At 38.9% G+C, this 16,387-nt stretch overlaps 1 protein-coding gene across 1 annotated transcript in view; it reads left to right on the top strand.

Annotated features, from left to right (window-relative positions):
- galnt1 (polypeptide N-acetylgalactosaminyltransferase 1) overlaps window positions 1–16,387 on the top strand; it is a 55,103-nt gene that overhangs the window by 22,069 nt on the left and 16,647 nt on the right. Inside the window, exons 3-7 of the mRNA XM_003222244.4 lie at window positions 722–896; window positions 4,313–4,479; window positions 6,423–6,630; window positions 8,222–8,392; window positions 16,192–16,309. Of these exons, the coding sequence (XP_003222292.1) occupies window positions 722–896; window positions 4,313–4,479; window positions 6,423–6,630; window positions 8,222–8,392; window positions 16,192–16,309 (839 nt within the window). The remainder of the gene's footprint in view (window positions 1–721; window positions 897–4,312; window positions 4,480–6,422; window positions 6,631–8,221; window positions 8,393–16,191; window positions 16,310–16,387) is intronic.

The following is a 16,387-nucleotide window of genomic DNA, read 5'->3' as shown; positions in this document are numbered from 1 at the left end:
TTTGTAGTCTATTTTTATTTTAACGGCCTTAAAAAAGGGTCAGAAAGCTTCATTGTCTTGCTGCTCCTGATTCCAGTAATATGTTTGGTATACTTACCAAATATACTCAAAGATAAGCCGAGTTTTTCATCTCTTTTTGGGGGGGAGGGCTGAAAAAGCCTCCCTCGGTTTATAATGGGATCAAGGTCAAGCCTGCAGGGAGCCTGGAGGCCACAGTGTGTTCTTTTCCAAAATCTCCCTCCTCCGCTTCTCCTCCCAGTCTGGAGTTATCTTATTTTCTTAAGAGCGAGAGAGACAAGAAGGGAATGTTTTTAAAAGGGAAAAGGGAGTGAGTGTGAAAAGATTGCATGGGTGGAGGGGGAAGAAAAAAAGAGATGCTTGCAAATTTGCAGGATTTACTATTATTATTATTATTATTATTATTATTATTATTATTATTATTATTATTATTATTATTATTGCAAGAGCCGGTTTGAGTCAAAAGAGAGGGAGGAGGGAAAGGAGATATATTTCATTTCCTCCTTGTTTGTATGGCTCTCTTTCAAACCCACCCAATTTCCTGAACTAGTGATATCCTCTTTCCCTCTTCAACTTCCTGGTCAACTTGAGTGGGTTTTCTTTCTGGTGGGGGAGAAGCAATATCTATTCCACTCCTCACTATATCTATTTGCAAAAGTTTTTTAGTTTCAAATTATTGGAGTAATACAAACTTTTATTTTAGTTCCTGAACTGGTGCAGAAACCTCATGAAGGCCCAGGAGAGATGGGAAAACCAGTTGTGATTCCTAAGGAGGATCAAGAAAAAATGAAGGAAATGTTTAAAATAAACCAGTTTAATTTAATGGCAAGTGAAATGATAGCACTCAACAGATCTTTACCTGATGTCAGATTGGAAGGGTAAGTGCATTTAATGTTCCTTTAAAGGCTGTTTTCAGTAACATTGCGTATTTGTTATTGTTGCAGATATTGATGACTGGTACTTAAAATGTTTTCTAATTTTGTCAGTATATATTGGGATCTCTGTATGGTTCTATGCAAATAAAACTTCAATGGCAAATCTATACATTTCCACTGTTTCGGCATCATGTAAATACAGATGCCAAACAAATTGAGCTAAATCCAGTGTTTTCATTGATAGAATTTTCAAATTGTTTCTCATGCTACTGTTTGATTATAGGGCTTTGTTGCCTTCTAGATTCAGTTCTAGGTAAAGGGGGCTGCAGTAAAAATGAGTTAAAATTGGCAAACCAATTTGTTTTCCACAAGCAGTTGCTTGAAGCAGTTGCTAGCTGCAAGATAATGATGGTGTCTAGCTATGTATTAGAAACATCACTATAAGAATGAAATTACTTTTGCAAATATAGCTATAACCTTCATAATCATTTCTTAAAATCTAAACTTAAAAGTAACCGAACATTTCTCTTGAATCATGTTAGATAGAAATTAAAGTATCTCTGATGTGGAGATAAGATAAAAACTTCTTTGTGGTTTCTGTGAATCACACAAATGATTTTACACCTGCACAGAGCACACTTGGAAACCTCTAGGGATACATTTATGACAGTAACCCCGCCCACTCTCCAAGCCCATATAGGTAGGCAGTCTGTGCCAAAACACCTCTTCCTTTTAGTCCACTGCAATAGCAGCTCATTAGCATTTTGCTAATTAGCATTTTCTTATAATCTTACCAGCTTGATTTAATTTATTTAACCTATCTCATACACATGACCTCAGACTGTTTATGGAATCTCAGCTCTCTCTTTTCCTTGACTTTGAGCCACCTACGATATCAGTATTTCCAATATCCTCTACCTTGGCCTGTTTACAATATCTTTATGGTACCATGTTGTCAATGACATTTTATAATAAACGTCTTGAATGATAGTAAAATCCCCAACAAGGATGACCATTTAAAATGCCTGTTTTCAGATGCTGTAAAGTCTTACAAGCACTGCCAGACCTTCATGCTATAGTCCTGGAGGAATAGAGAGCAACACCTGAAGGCTCCCCTTTACAAGACAGTCCCTTGCATTCCGGGCCCCTTGACCTTGAAGCCTCCAGCTCCACCCTGGGCATCCTCAATAGGATGATCTCAATGTGGAAGCTAGCCACAATACCAATGCCCACAATATCATTTGCCCCTGGTTGGCAGGCATCCAACTGCAATGTTAGCTGCAAGATTCTTTTTTTCTATGTCTAAAAACACCAAGAAAAGGTCAGACATTTCTGCAACGAAGTTAGTGGAGAAGCTACCCATTCCAGGCCTCTTTCTGGGACTGAGCAATAATTTGAAAAAGCTTTCTAAGAAGAGGAAGCATAGAAAGGATAAGAACAAAACCTCAATTCCTCCAGTAACACCAACATCAACCGAGCTTCAAATTGTCGGGTTCAGATAAGCACTGTGAGACAATTACCAACAGTTTTACCGGTCCTACTCTGACGTCAACTTGTCTTCTCCACATTGGCATCATTTCCCTTACTCTCAGTCTCTGTTCACAAGATAGTGATTCCTAACTCCGGCTCATTACTTCAACCAGCCTTCCTGATGTTGACACTACCAGCACTGACTATATATAAATTATTTTTATACCCCATCACCATCTTCCCTGAAGGGACTCGGGGTGGCTTACATGGGGCCAAGTCCAAAAAAAAATAGACATAGTAAAACACATCAGAGTAAAACAGATCAATAAAACATATCAATAAAACATATCAATAAAACATGGATTGAATAAAAGCATGCAGGCTCCCATTGCAAACAGACCATATCTTCTCCACGTTACCCTGAATCCAATGTCCTTTCCTTGAGTGTGACACCATGTTTCTCCCTCATACCCGTGTTTTCAGACCTGCACCCACCTTTTTTCTGCAGATGACTTCAGATCCTTCATGGATCGAATACTTAGTCTACAAGTCATCATGGTCCTCACTGACCTCGATCCCACCAACAGCCCATAAACTGGATAATCTTTACTGTGTTGATGACTCTTCCTTGGAGTGGATTACTTTTTGATGGGTGTGTCTCTGTTGTAACTGCTAGGCCACAACTTGGACTCACTCATCAATATTATTACAGCATGATCACCTGGGCGCGAAGATGCAAATTGATTCAATCTTTGAGAGAGACATCCCGTCTTCCATTTTCAATTGATGCACATCTTCCCATTCCCCCTTGCTAACCTCTTCCCTTGAGTGTGATGTGTGGAAACCATAAAGGAACAGCAAAGGTTGCATGCCCATAACAGATGCTTTTTAAAGTATGCATACAACACAACCTGCCCTTATCCTCTCATTGACATATCTGGTAATGTTTTCCACTGCTACCACTACAAGACAATATGGAATTGGGGAAATGGCTGTTGGGGCATATGTGTTAAGGCAAACTTTTTAAGTGGAGGGCCGGTTCATGGTCCCTCAGATTGCTGAAGGGCCAAATTATCATTTGAAAAAAAAATACGAACAAATCCCTATGCACACTGCACATGTCTTATTTGTAATGCAAAAAAACCCCAACAAAATTTATTTACTTATTTATTTATTTACTACATTTATACCCCACCCTCTCTCACCCCGAAGGGGACTCAGAGTGGCTTACAAGTTGTATGTACATACAATATATTATGTTATTAGCATAGCACAATATTAGCATTATATATTACTATCTGGTACTATACTATACATTTAATATATAATTATTATTATTATATTCTACCATATTATTATATTGTATTATTATTAGCCGCCCTGAGTCCCCTATTGAGTGAAAAGGGCGGGGTAGAAATACTGTAATAAATAAATAAATATTATATTGTATTACATTATAATATTATTATCAATATTATATGTATACACAATATATCATATTATTACCATAGCACAATACTAGTAAATTAAAGAACAATATAATATTTAAAAATAAAAACAATTTTAACCAACATACTGTAAACCTATCAGGATTTCATTGGGAAGTGAGGGCCTGCTTCTGCCCAAGTTAATTAGGATTGTTGTTGTTGTGTGCCTTCAAGTCATTTCAGACTTTGGGTGAGCCTAAGTCTAAAACTGAGGTCGGGGGCCAGGTCAATGACCTTGGAGGGCCACATCTGGCCCCCGGGCCTTAGTTTGGGGACCCCTGTGTTAAGATGAGAGGATAGAGCAACACTACTACCAAATACTTTGCTAGCCTGAAAGTCACAAACTCTATGCAGACTCAAGACCCATGTAGAGATAATCACTCAAAGAACATCAGTAATAAATAAGCAACCTGTCTGTATAGAATGTGTTACTTACTGTGTGCTTCCTTTATATATTCTCAGGTGTAAGACAAAGGTGTATTCAGACAACCTTCCTACAACAAGTGTTGTCATTGTCTTCCATAATGAAGCTTGGAGTACTCTCTTACGAACTGTTCATAGTGTCATAAACCGGTCACCCAGGCACATACTGGAAGAAATCATTTTAGTTGATGATGCTAGTGAAAGAGGTGAGAGATTTTGTCAGATACCATTTCTGCATCTTGCTCAAATACAGGCTTCCATTGTCATCGATGTAGAGCTGCTTAATAGTGACTGTTTGCTATACATGAATGTGTTCCTGTACAAGAAATTTACTTGCGACTTGAATACCAGAAGCAAGAATTGCTTTTCTGAATAAATATTGGGGGTGCGGGCATGGTTATTCTTTAAATATGTGTTAACTTATTTATTTATTTATTTATTTATTTATTTATTTATAGTATTTATATCAAGCCTTTCTCTACCCCAAGGGGGACTCAACCCTATTTCACTAAGTTGCATTTTCTTGAGGCCATACCACAAAATGATATGAAATCTTAGTGTAGCTTGCTTGTAATTTACTATTATCCAGCATATCTCAGTCCAAAAGAAAGTTTTTGTATACAGCTATAAATTGATTTTACGTAATGAATCCCTTGATGCTACTCTTTAGAAACAGTAGTCTCAACACATCTTACAATTTGTATGTTGAAATAGAGATTAGTCTGCATGTATTAAGCTAAATCATGCTCCTTCAGGGTCTTCTTAGTGCTCATGCATGAAATTAAAATTAATTAATCATGTCTATTGAACCTCTAAATGACTTTTTAATTTGTGTTTGTAATTATTCAAATAATCTATGTTCTCTGTTACCTTTGAAATTGTCCTGAACAGGCATCTTAAGTAAAGTTTTTTTACATCCATGTAAAATTAAGAATTATGAGAAACCTTTCTTTTTTAAAAGAGTAAAAAAAAACACACAGAAGGGGGAGTAATTTTAAATAATTTACTTTGAGGCTAAGCTAATAAGGTAGAATCATAAGTGCTGAACAGGTTTTAGGGTAGTGATTGTAGTGATTGATCTCAACCACTAAAACGCTCAAGTAACTAAGCATCCAAGAATGATTTGTCTTTTCAGAAGTTCACATTAAGATACCAAAAATGTAATGTCATGTGGTATCTATTCTAGATTTGTAAGAAATAAAGGAAGCCCAACTGCCAAGTTTTGGGGTCTGGTTAAACATTTTTTGTTGTTGTTTTGACTTTTTTAACAAAATTAAGAGGCTTTGCAGAAAGTGCAGTCTCTACTTTCCCCATGCCTATTATAAAAACTTTAATGAATTGTTCCATATAGATTTTTCACGTGCAGCCATGTATTGATTTCATGAAAAAAATCTGAAGTTTATGATACAAAATAAGTTATTTTTAAATTAAGAGAACATCGCCTTCTCTGAACATAATTTCATGGAAACATGTAGAACAATGTTCTTGTTACGCGTGGAGAAATTTTCCTCAGTTAAAGAAGCATCAGGATTGCTGAATAGTACAGACAAGTTTGATGTTAAGATCTGTACTCCAAAGGTTAAGTACAAGTGTTAATTGCAACTAAAATAAGCACATTAAATCAGTGTGAACTTAATATATCAATACCTGCACAGGTTTCATTGATTCACTGAATCTGCCCTTGGTGGTACTGAAGACTAGATTTAGGCCTAAATGGATGTGTTTTCCTTTGGAGACTAGAAAATAATGTTTTGAATATACTAAGCAGAAAAAGTGCATTTAAGACATACCTAAACTTGTATTTAATCCTTCTATTCATAATAAAAGACCTAAGAAACTATTAATATTGCTTTCTTTTCACTGCTCAGTAACAGCACTCAAAGTAATTTTAAGTCCCTGCATCAAAATTTGATTTTATCTCTAGAAATTTAGGGACTGCAGCTGGAATCTTAGGCATATTACCTGAAATTACTGAACAGGGGGATTTACTTATAAATATGCAAGATTGCCCTGTAAATAGTTGAATTGAACTTTTGAGAAGCTCTTTTGTAAAAGATCTCCTTTAGACAGAATCCAACATAAGATTCTATTTATTGAGTTTGCTACATTAGTGATGCATTGCTTCTATTTGTTTGTTCATATTTTTCAGACTTCTTGAAGAGGCTCTTGGAAAACTATGTGAAAAAGTTACAGATACCAGTCCACGTGATTCGAATGGAGCAGCGTTCTGGACTAATCAGAGCCAGATTGAAAGGAGCTGCTGCTTCTAAGGGCCAAGTCATTACCTTTTTAGATGCTCATTGTGAATGCACAGTAGGATGGCTCGAGCCTCTGTTAGCACGCATAAAAGCTGACAGGTGGTTATTTTATAAAACATATTGAAGGTTAATATTTACTAATTCAGCTAAACTGTTTTTGCAAAGCTGGAATCCTTGGAAGAAGTGGGTACACTATGTAAATCATTAATGTTTGGGGGAGTTGTAGTTGAGAGGTGCTTACAAAATGAGGAATTGAAGATGAGGTGGACAACATGATAGTTTTCACATTTTATGCAAGTGTAAGCTATACTTACGAGTTGAAAATTTCAGACACTCTACATTCTTATTAATGTTATGAGTTGCATTTGCTTTCTATCATTTATGTGGAAAGCAAGCAAAATAGGAAGCTATATTTTAATAAATACAGTGATCTGTTTATATCAGTATTGAATGGCATCAGATCGGAGTCTTTCCCTGGTCTGTATTGTAAGGATTAAAACAGAGTGCTTGGATGTAAACAATGTGCTCTGTTCTTCCGTTATGCCCTTTCTCTTACCTTGGTCATTAATACAGTACTTTGTTTTGTGAATTCCATTTTAAATATGAATATCTTCATCTAGAATACATTTTGCTACTATACTATGTTTTCATGGGAAACATGCAATGTGGTAAATTTGGATGTAAACTGGTGAATCAGCAAAGTATATAGTAAGCAGCGTTACCCTCAGAAGCATTCTTAACTGCGGTAGGGAATGCTAGATGTAATTTCATATTATTTAATTTACACATCGGTTAGATGTGAAATCATATGATGATTTCATATGTTCTTCATGAGTTTACAACAAAAGTTCTTATTTTAATGCTCCAACTGTTGATAGTTAAACACCAAAGACATTGTTGAGACCAATTGAAGTAACTGAAACTGATAGAACTTTCTGCTTAAGTAAAGTGCTTAGCATTGACTCGACCATGCCTATTTAACTGTTTTGGAAATGCATGTTTTCTTGGAATGTTAGATTGAAAGCTCTTAAATGTTGTTCAAGTTTACAACCTGCTTTTCATTTCTACATCCTGTAAAATCAGTAATATATATTCATTATACAAAATATTTGGAAGGATGAAGCGTTATGATGTACATAAACAATGACTGTTGTATTAAAACTCAGTAACAGAAATATTCACCCTTTGCAGCAGCAGGAGGTTGACTGTTCTTGGATCTGGCATTCTGTTTTAAATGGACAATTGTTCATTCAGTTTTCTTTTATGCCAATATTATTCAAACCTTGAAGATATAACAAGTGTGAATTAACAGCATAATTTGATATGTATATGTGTGTGTATGTATGTATGTATGTATGTATGTGTATGTCCCTTCAAGTTGCCTGTTTTCTTATGGCAACCCCATGCATTTCATAGGATTTTCTTAAGCAAAAATTCTCATAGGTGGTTTGTCTGTTCCTCTCTGAAATATTGCTTGCTGCAACTGGTATTCCTTGGCGGCACATATATTCAGATACACAAACCCACTATGTTTCATGGAGCTTGCTCATTAGAAAATATGCATAGGATTGTAATATTGATAAGGTATTATTGTGTGATTGTAATAACTGCATGTAAATGTGGTTGTCCTATATTATACAGATTCATGTTATCTTTAACCTGTATCAATGTGTACCATTTTTTTCTGTAGGAGAACAGTGGTTTGCCCTATCATTGATGTCATCAGTGATGATACCTTTGAATATATGGCAGGTTCTGATATGACGTATGGTGGATTTAATTGGAAATTGAATTTCCGATGGTATCCTGTTCCTCAAAGAGAAATGGATCGAAGGAAAGGTGACAGAACTCTTCCAGTCAGGTGGGAACATCTATTTGTGATTTCAATATCTGGTTGCTTATATTAGTCTTTAGCATCTATTAAAATACTAATATCTGAGTTGGTTTGCCTGATAGTAATTATGAGGTAAAAATCTGTATTAGAAAAAGTTGGAAGGAATTGTGAGAAACATATTGTTAGAAGCTATTAAGTGGATAGAGAACATAGTAAATCAAGGTGTATTTTTAAAAGTTAGCTGAAACCAGAAGATCCTTCAGGGCTTATTAAGTACTTGCAAGAGTGAACAGTATGAAGTCCCTTGCATAAAGGGTAGGTGGGATATGCTACCTGTACCTGAGTGTACTTCATTATCAGTCATTTTATTATATATTTGTACAGCATGGTAAAGAGAAGTTCATTTCAATTTAAACTCCACAGAAGCATTCCTTTTTCTATAGAATCTGTCTGTGTGCCCATCTGTTTAGCAGGGGAAAAATATTTACAGACAAGCTAGTGATATTTCCTTGTCTGGCACTCCTCAAAATGCAGAAATATATTTGTAAATTAAGCAAAATTTCTTAAATTCACCAAATTAGCATTAAGTATCCTCATTGTCTATCATTGTCTCACAGACGGCCAGGGCGGTAGACATAATCTCCCCTGAACGTCCCCTCCCATCCTGCAGACTCATGTCAGCTCCTCGGTTTACTGAGGAGTTGACGATGATGAAGCGGACGAAACGGAGGCTACTGGCGGAAGATTCAGAATGTGTTCGACCAAGCACGGGCTAGAGCCTCACTTAAAGCCTATTCTGTGACAATGAGGGCAGCCAGGAAGGTTTTCTCGACTGCCTGCATTGCGTCTGCAATGAACAGACCAAATGAGTTGTTTCGGGTGGTCAGGGAACTCCTTCATCCTAGTGATCGGGAGGAGACCCCTGACCACTTGGCTACTCGATATAGCGAGTTCGCCCATCATTTTGCAGATAAAGTCACTTGGATACGTTCTGACTTAGACACCAGTTTTATAACAGCACCAAGGGATGTAACTGAGGCACCCATCTGTCCTGTTTTGCTGGATTTGTTTCAGTTTGTTCAACCTGATGACGTGGACAAAATCCTTAGAGTAGTGAGAGTGACCACATATGTTCTAGATCCTGGCCCTTCCTGGCTTATCAAACGTGCCAGTGGGAGACTAGCCAAGTGATTTGTGAAAATAATAAATTCTTAGTTAAAACAGGGAAACCTATCATCTAGCCTAAAAAACAATTGTAAGACCAGTTTTGAAAAAGGCATCCCTAGATTCCTCCGAACTCAATAACTACAGGTCTATTTTCAATCTCCCCTTCTTGGGCAAGGTTCTGGAATGTGTGGTGTCCTCTCAGCTCCAGGCGTTCTTGGACGACACCGATTATCTGGATCCACTGCAGTCTGGTTTTAGTCCTAGCCATGGCACGGAGACGGCTTTGGTCACCTTGGTGGATGACTTCCGCAGAGAGCTGGACAGGGGATGTGTGTCCCTGTTGGTTCTCCTGGACATCTCAACGGCTTTCGATACCATCAATCATGGTATCCCTCTGGGGTGGCTTTTGGGAATGGGTATTGGGGGCATTGCTTTGCAGTGGCTCCGCTCCTTCCTGGAGGATGGTACCCAGTTGGTAAAGCTGGGGGACACCTTTTCGGACCCCTGGCCATTGACTTGTGCGGTCCTGCAAGGTTCCATTCTTTCTCCCATGCTATTCAACATCTACATGAAACCACTGGGTAAGGTCATCCAGAATTTTGGAGTTGGGGGCCACCTGTACGCAGATGACACTCAACTCTACTTCTCCTTTTCACCAAATTCCAAGGAAGCTTCCCCAGATCTTGGACCAGTGCCTGACAGCTGTGATGGATTGGATGAGGGCTAACAAACTGAAGCTTAATCCAGACAAGATAGAGGTCCTTCGGGTCAGTCATGAGGCCGATTGGGACATAGGGTGGCAACCAGTGCTTGATGGGGTTATACTCCCCCTAAGGGCACAGGTCTGTAGTTTGGGGGTCCTCCTGGCCTCAGTGCTGACTCTTGATGCTCGGGTATAAGTGGTGGCCCGTAGGGCTTTTGCACAGTTAAAACTTGTGCACCAGCTGCGACCGTATCTTGAGAAGCCTGACTTGGCCACGGTGGTCCACGCCTTAGTTACATCCAGATTGGATTACTGTAATGCACTCTTTGCCTGGAAATGTGATTGGTACAAAGATCTGCAGCCAGACTTCTAAGTGGAGCTAACTATGATAGGGAGCGTACAACGACCCTATTAAAACAGCTCCACTGGCTGCTAATAAGTTTCCGGTCCCAATTAAAAGTGCAGGTTATGATCTATAAAGCCTTAAACGTTTCGGGTCCTGCTTATCTTCGAGACTGCATCTCTCCCTATGAACCGGCATGGGCTCTAAGATCTGCCAGGGAGGCCCTCCTCTCATCGCCACCACTGTCTCAAACGCGGTTGGTGGGGACGAGACAGAGAGCCTTCTCGGTGGTGCCCCCCCCCCCCAGCTTTGGAACTCTGCCACGGGAAATTAGACAAGCCCCAACATTGCTCACCTTTCGTAAAACCTGGTTGTTTCAGCTTGCGTTTGACAGTTCCTAGTCCCTTGTCATATATGCCCAGCCCCTATGTTCCAGAAGATTATGCTGCTATCTCACTTCATCCAATACCCGGTCCTATCTACACTGCTTGCATTATCCCATGCCTTTGCTCTTGTATATCCTGACCATACTCATTGCACTATGACAATTTTGCTGCACACGGCTGGTTGATATTCTTATATTTTATTGAAACTGTGTTTTTAACTATTTTGTTACTTTTATTGTTTTTATTTTTATCTATGTTTTTGTTTTTGATAGCCCATTTGTATTTGTATCTAGGCGCACTTGCCCCATGTGTAAGCTGCCCCAAGTCCCAGTTGGGAAATGGTGGTGGGGTATAAAAATAAAGTAGTAGTACTAGTAGTAGTAGTAGTAGTAGTTGTTGTTGTTATAAGAGACAGCAGGATGTTGAGGGTATTGGAGAGCAAGAAAAGTGGGGTCTGATCAAGCCCAACTTATGATATTCTAGAACTTGGGATGTAGGATAAATGCACTCTATAGATTAAAAACAAGAACAGCAACTATAATACATTCATAGAATCATAGACTAATAAAGTTGGAAGAGACCACATGGGCCATCTAGTCCAGCTCCCTGTCATGCAGGAAAAGCACAATCAAAGTATCTCTGACAGATGGCCACCCAGCCTGTTAAAAAGTTTCCAAGGAAGATTTTAAACAGAGTTAATTTTTTACAATTAACTCAGCAATTGAGTTAAAGAGATTAAAACAAGAAGTGCAGGGAGAGGAAATAACATACTATAAATGTAGAAAATAAAATTGTAACACCTTTAATATGCAACATTCTGAAATACAATCCATGAGATATAGCCATATTTTTAAATACAATTTTTTCAAAACAAAAAATTAATCTCATATACTACACTACCCAATAAGTGTGTGTGTATCTGTTGAAGAAAGGTCAAGTAGATAATTGAAATGCAAAGAACTGAGTATTTTGAGAATACAGCAAGAGCAAGTGGCAGTTGCTTCTACAGTAGAGTCTCACTTATCGAAGCTAAACGGGCCGACAGAAGCTTGGATAAGTGAATATCTTGGATAATAAGGAGGGATTAAGGAAAAGCCTATTAAACATCAAATTAGGTTATGATTTTACAAATTAAGAACCAAAACTTCATGTTATACAACAAATTTGACAGAAAAAGTACTTCACTACGCAGTAATGTTATGTTGTAATTACTGTATTTACGAATTTAGCACCAAAATATCACGATATATTGAAAACATTGACTACAAAAATGGCTTGGATTATCCAGAGGCTTGGATAAGCGAGGCTTGGATAAGTGAGACTCTACTGTATTTTCAGATTAGCCCAGTGTCCAGGCCTATAGCTGGGGGTTCAACCCCCCCCCCCTCCAAATTTTTCAGGTTAAAAAAAACCTGGTTTACTCATGAATTTTAACTGGTTAACCAAATCCCCATGCTAAGTCCATGAGACGCAAAAAATTAAGAGTCCCTCCAGGCACTATCTCAAGCAGATATTGACATGCCTGTAGCGGGGGGGGGGGGGGGAGGGGGGTGTCAGGGGTTCAAACCCCCCCCCCCCCCATTTTTCAACAGCTCCCCTGAATTTTTTTTTTTTGGCTACGGCCCTGCCAGTGTCAGATTAACATCCAAACAAAATGTTTACGCCAATAAATGCCAAAGTTTTGCTTTAGGGTTTTGGGGATTTATTTTAATCATTTAAGATGTATGTATTTGATTTTACTTAAAATTATTTATAACCTGCCCTTCAGCTGAATAGGCTTCCAAAGCAGTTTACAAGGCATTAATTTGACAGTTCCCCTGTCCTCAGATGTAGTCTAAGACACAAACATATAAGGAGGGAAAGGTTATGGAAGAGGAAGATTTGATCCCGCAGATGTTGGCTGTTCTTCCCTGCACCAGAAGCCGGTGCAATAGTAGTTGAAATATGGAAGAAAACTTTCCATAACTGGAAAATACTGACTTATGTATTTATCACTCTGTGGCTAAAGAGGTTTGCTCTTAGTATCCACCAAAATCTAGGTATTCTCAGGCCCTTTAATATTCAACAGTAAAATGGTTTACCTTAAATATAATGGCAATATCAAGGTTTGGTTTGGGAATCAGTGGTACAGAGCTCCAACCAGATACAATCAAGCAGCTATGCTGCAACAGATGATAAACAACTAAAAGTTTCCCAGAATACTTGTGTTTTTTAAAATGTTACATAGAAAATTTGGCAAGGAGAGTCAGAGACCAATTACAGATATACCAAGGGCCATGCTTGAATAGTGTGGTAAAGGCAGTGCTTCTTTAGGCTTCTCACTCTTAATTATTAAAGCATGTCAAGAAAACTAGAGAGCTGCACTACTTGTTCTGTGAGGTGTTTTAAAACTTGAAAAGTGAGCCATTCCACCCAAGTACACTAGTGAATTAAAAAGGCCATGTCACATGTCCCAGTTCTTGGTCATGCCTCTGAGTGCTTTGGACTCTTTCCAGAATAGTTGGTAGTGCAGGAAAAATGTGGAAATGCTATTATATTTAACTTTAGTGTTGTTCTTTTCTGAGTCAGGCATTTTATTATTAGTTTTTAGTGTAACCGACTTCCCCTCCAATGAATTGTTTTCTCCTTAAAAGGTAAGATAATCATGATAGGAACTGAGGAAAATATAATTTGATATACACTTGAGATACAGCTTCTGTGTGGATTGAAAAATGCCTCAGGAACAATCAGAAGTACATGTCCATCTTCTCTTGTCACATTTCATTGAGGATCAAAACAGATTTTGTTTTTCATGTGACAAGTGAACAATATTCTGGTGAGAGCTGAAGTGTATCAACACTGTATATCTTTATATTTCTCTTTATCTAAGTGAAAGAAATGAAATTATTTGGTAAATAAGATAAATTCTAGGCTAGTGTCAAACCTCCCCTTCCTGGGCAAGATTCTGGAGAAGGTGGTGGCCTTACAACTTCAAAGATTCTTGGAAGACACTGATTTTCTGGATCCATCTCAGTCTCATTTCAGGCCAGGCTGCGGGACAAAGATAGTATTGGTCGTCTTAATGGATGATCTACGAAGAGAGCTAGTGTGTCCCTGCTAGTTTTCCTGGACCTCTCAGCGGCTTTCGATACCATTGACCATGATATCTTTCTTGGATGGGACTTGGGGGAACTCTTCTGCAGTGGCTTTGGTCCTTCCTGAAGAGTCGGACCCAAAAGGTGGAGCTGGGGGACTTGTGTTCAACTCCCTGGCCATTGGCCTGTGGGGTCCCTCAGGGTTCAATTCTGTCCCCCGTGCTGTTCAACATTTACATGAAACTGCTGGAAGAGATAATCCGGAGTTTTGGAATTCGGTGTCAAATTTATGCGGACGGCACCCAACTCTATTACTCCTTTCTACCTACTACCAAGGATGCCGTCCTGCGCCTAAACCAGTGGCTGTCATCAGTGATGGAGTGGATGAGGGCGAATAAGTTGAAACTTCTGGTCAGTTGGAAGGCGGATCAGGGTGTGAGGCTACAGCCTGTGTTGTATGGGGTCACATTCCCCCTGAAGACAGGTGAGCAGTCTGGGGATGCTCCTGGACTCATCGCTGACCCTGAAACCCCAGTCAGCAGTGGCTAGGAGTGCCTTTGCAAAATTAAAACTTGTGCGACAGCTGCGCCCATACCTTGAGATGCCAGATCTGGCCATGGTAGTCCATTATTAGGAATATATTCATAACCTGTTATGATTATGATACCAATATGGTTAGATATTGGTGCAGAGTAGCAAAAACGCAGAAGACTAGGGGTTTATGTGAGCAGAGGTGAGAAAAAGGAAAAATAGCCAGCCTCCCTTTCCCTTTAAAGAGTCATGCGCATAAAATAAGCATCAGAGACATCAAAAGTAAAATGGTAAAATATGTTTACTCACAGTCTTGTATGATGATGATCATACAGGTAAAAAAATCTTAGTTCCAAAAGAATAGAGTTCAGGATATTACATATCTCTTAACAAAGACTAACATCAGCATGGCATGGCAGGATCAAGAAAACAGGAAGAGCAGAGAGAGAGCAGGAAGAGAGTCTCCCCTTTTTATGCCCCAAATTCTAAAGGTATACATCACTTCCTATGTGTCCCCAGAAAGGATACTCCCCTTTTTCACTTCACATGTGCAGCCCTTAAAATGGTGCCATCAACTTTGGAATGCAGCTTGGCTCAGGTTACTAAGCAACAAACAAAACTAACTACATAAACCATCCCACATTGAAAATGCATGCATGATTGCTAGATGACCCAACATCCATGCCTTAGTCAAATCCCGTTTGGACTACTCCAACACTCTACGTAAAACTACGCATACTTTGTTGTTTCCTTCCCAAAAGCACATTGTTTTTCATCATCCACACAGAGGTGATCATTCTCTTCATCCTATACCTGCCTAAAACTTGTACCTTTTCAAATAGTTAGGGAGCCCTATGAAGGGAAGAAGCAGCTGTACCTATGTGGTGTTTCCTCTGTCAACCATGGTGCTGCCTTAGAGGACTTTAGGAAAAATGCATAGCCTTTTCTGTGTTTCCCTCCTTGGTGGTTAGGAAAATCCACCACATCATGACTGAATGTGGTCTACAGAGAGCTTTAAATTGTCCTACATAGGTAAAGGTAAAGGTTTTCCCCTGACATTAAGTCTAGGTATGTCTGACTCTGGGGGTTGGTTCTTATCTCCATATCCAAGCCGAGGAGCCAGTGTAGTCCATAGACACCTTCAAGGTCATGTGGCTGGCATGACTGCGTGGAGCGCTGTTACCTTCCCGTCAGAGCGGTACCTGTTGATCTACTCACACTTGCATGTTTTCGAACTGCTAGGTTGGCAGAAGCTGGGCCTAACAGCGGGAGCTCACCCCGCTCCCCGGATTCGAACCACTGACCTTTCAGTCAGTAAGTTCAGCAGCTCACTGGTTTAATCTGTTGCGCCACCGGGGGCTCCCAACATATTTATGTATAAATCTAGAAATTGTGCCTAAAAAATCATCCCCAAAAGGAGCAATTAAAATGCTATAGCTTTAGAGTGAAAATGTAAAATTGACAATATTCCAATATTTTATATACAGCTGCTTTCTAGGATCACTTTGTGTGTTGATTGTTTCTCAGTATTCCCTTTTTGATATCTTTGTTAGCACCCCAAGTCGATTGAATTCACTGTCAAGAAAGAACAAATCTGAAGTATTTTTTAAATCTTATTACAGGACACCTACAATGGCAGGAGGCCTTTTTTCTATAGACAGAGACTATTTTCAAGAAATTGGGACATATGATGCTGGCATGGATATATGGGGAGGAGAAAACCTTGAGATTTCATTCAGGGTAAGGCAGCTTTCTTTTAATTAATTTATTAAGGTATAATATACTGTAGAGCAAAATGATATAGCTGTAGTACAGATA

This window comes from Anolis carolinensis, chromosome 6 (assembly GCF_035594765.1).
Source record: "Anolis carolinensis isolate JA03-04 chromosome 6, rAnoCar3.1.pri, whole genome shotgun sequence".
Lineage (NCBI taxonomy): Eukaryota > Metazoa > Chordata > Lepidosauria > Squamata > Dactyloidae > Anolis > Anolis carolinensis.
The sequence above is the reverse complement of the archived record's forward strand: the minus strand, read 5'-3'. Positions and strand labels throughout refer to the sequence as shown.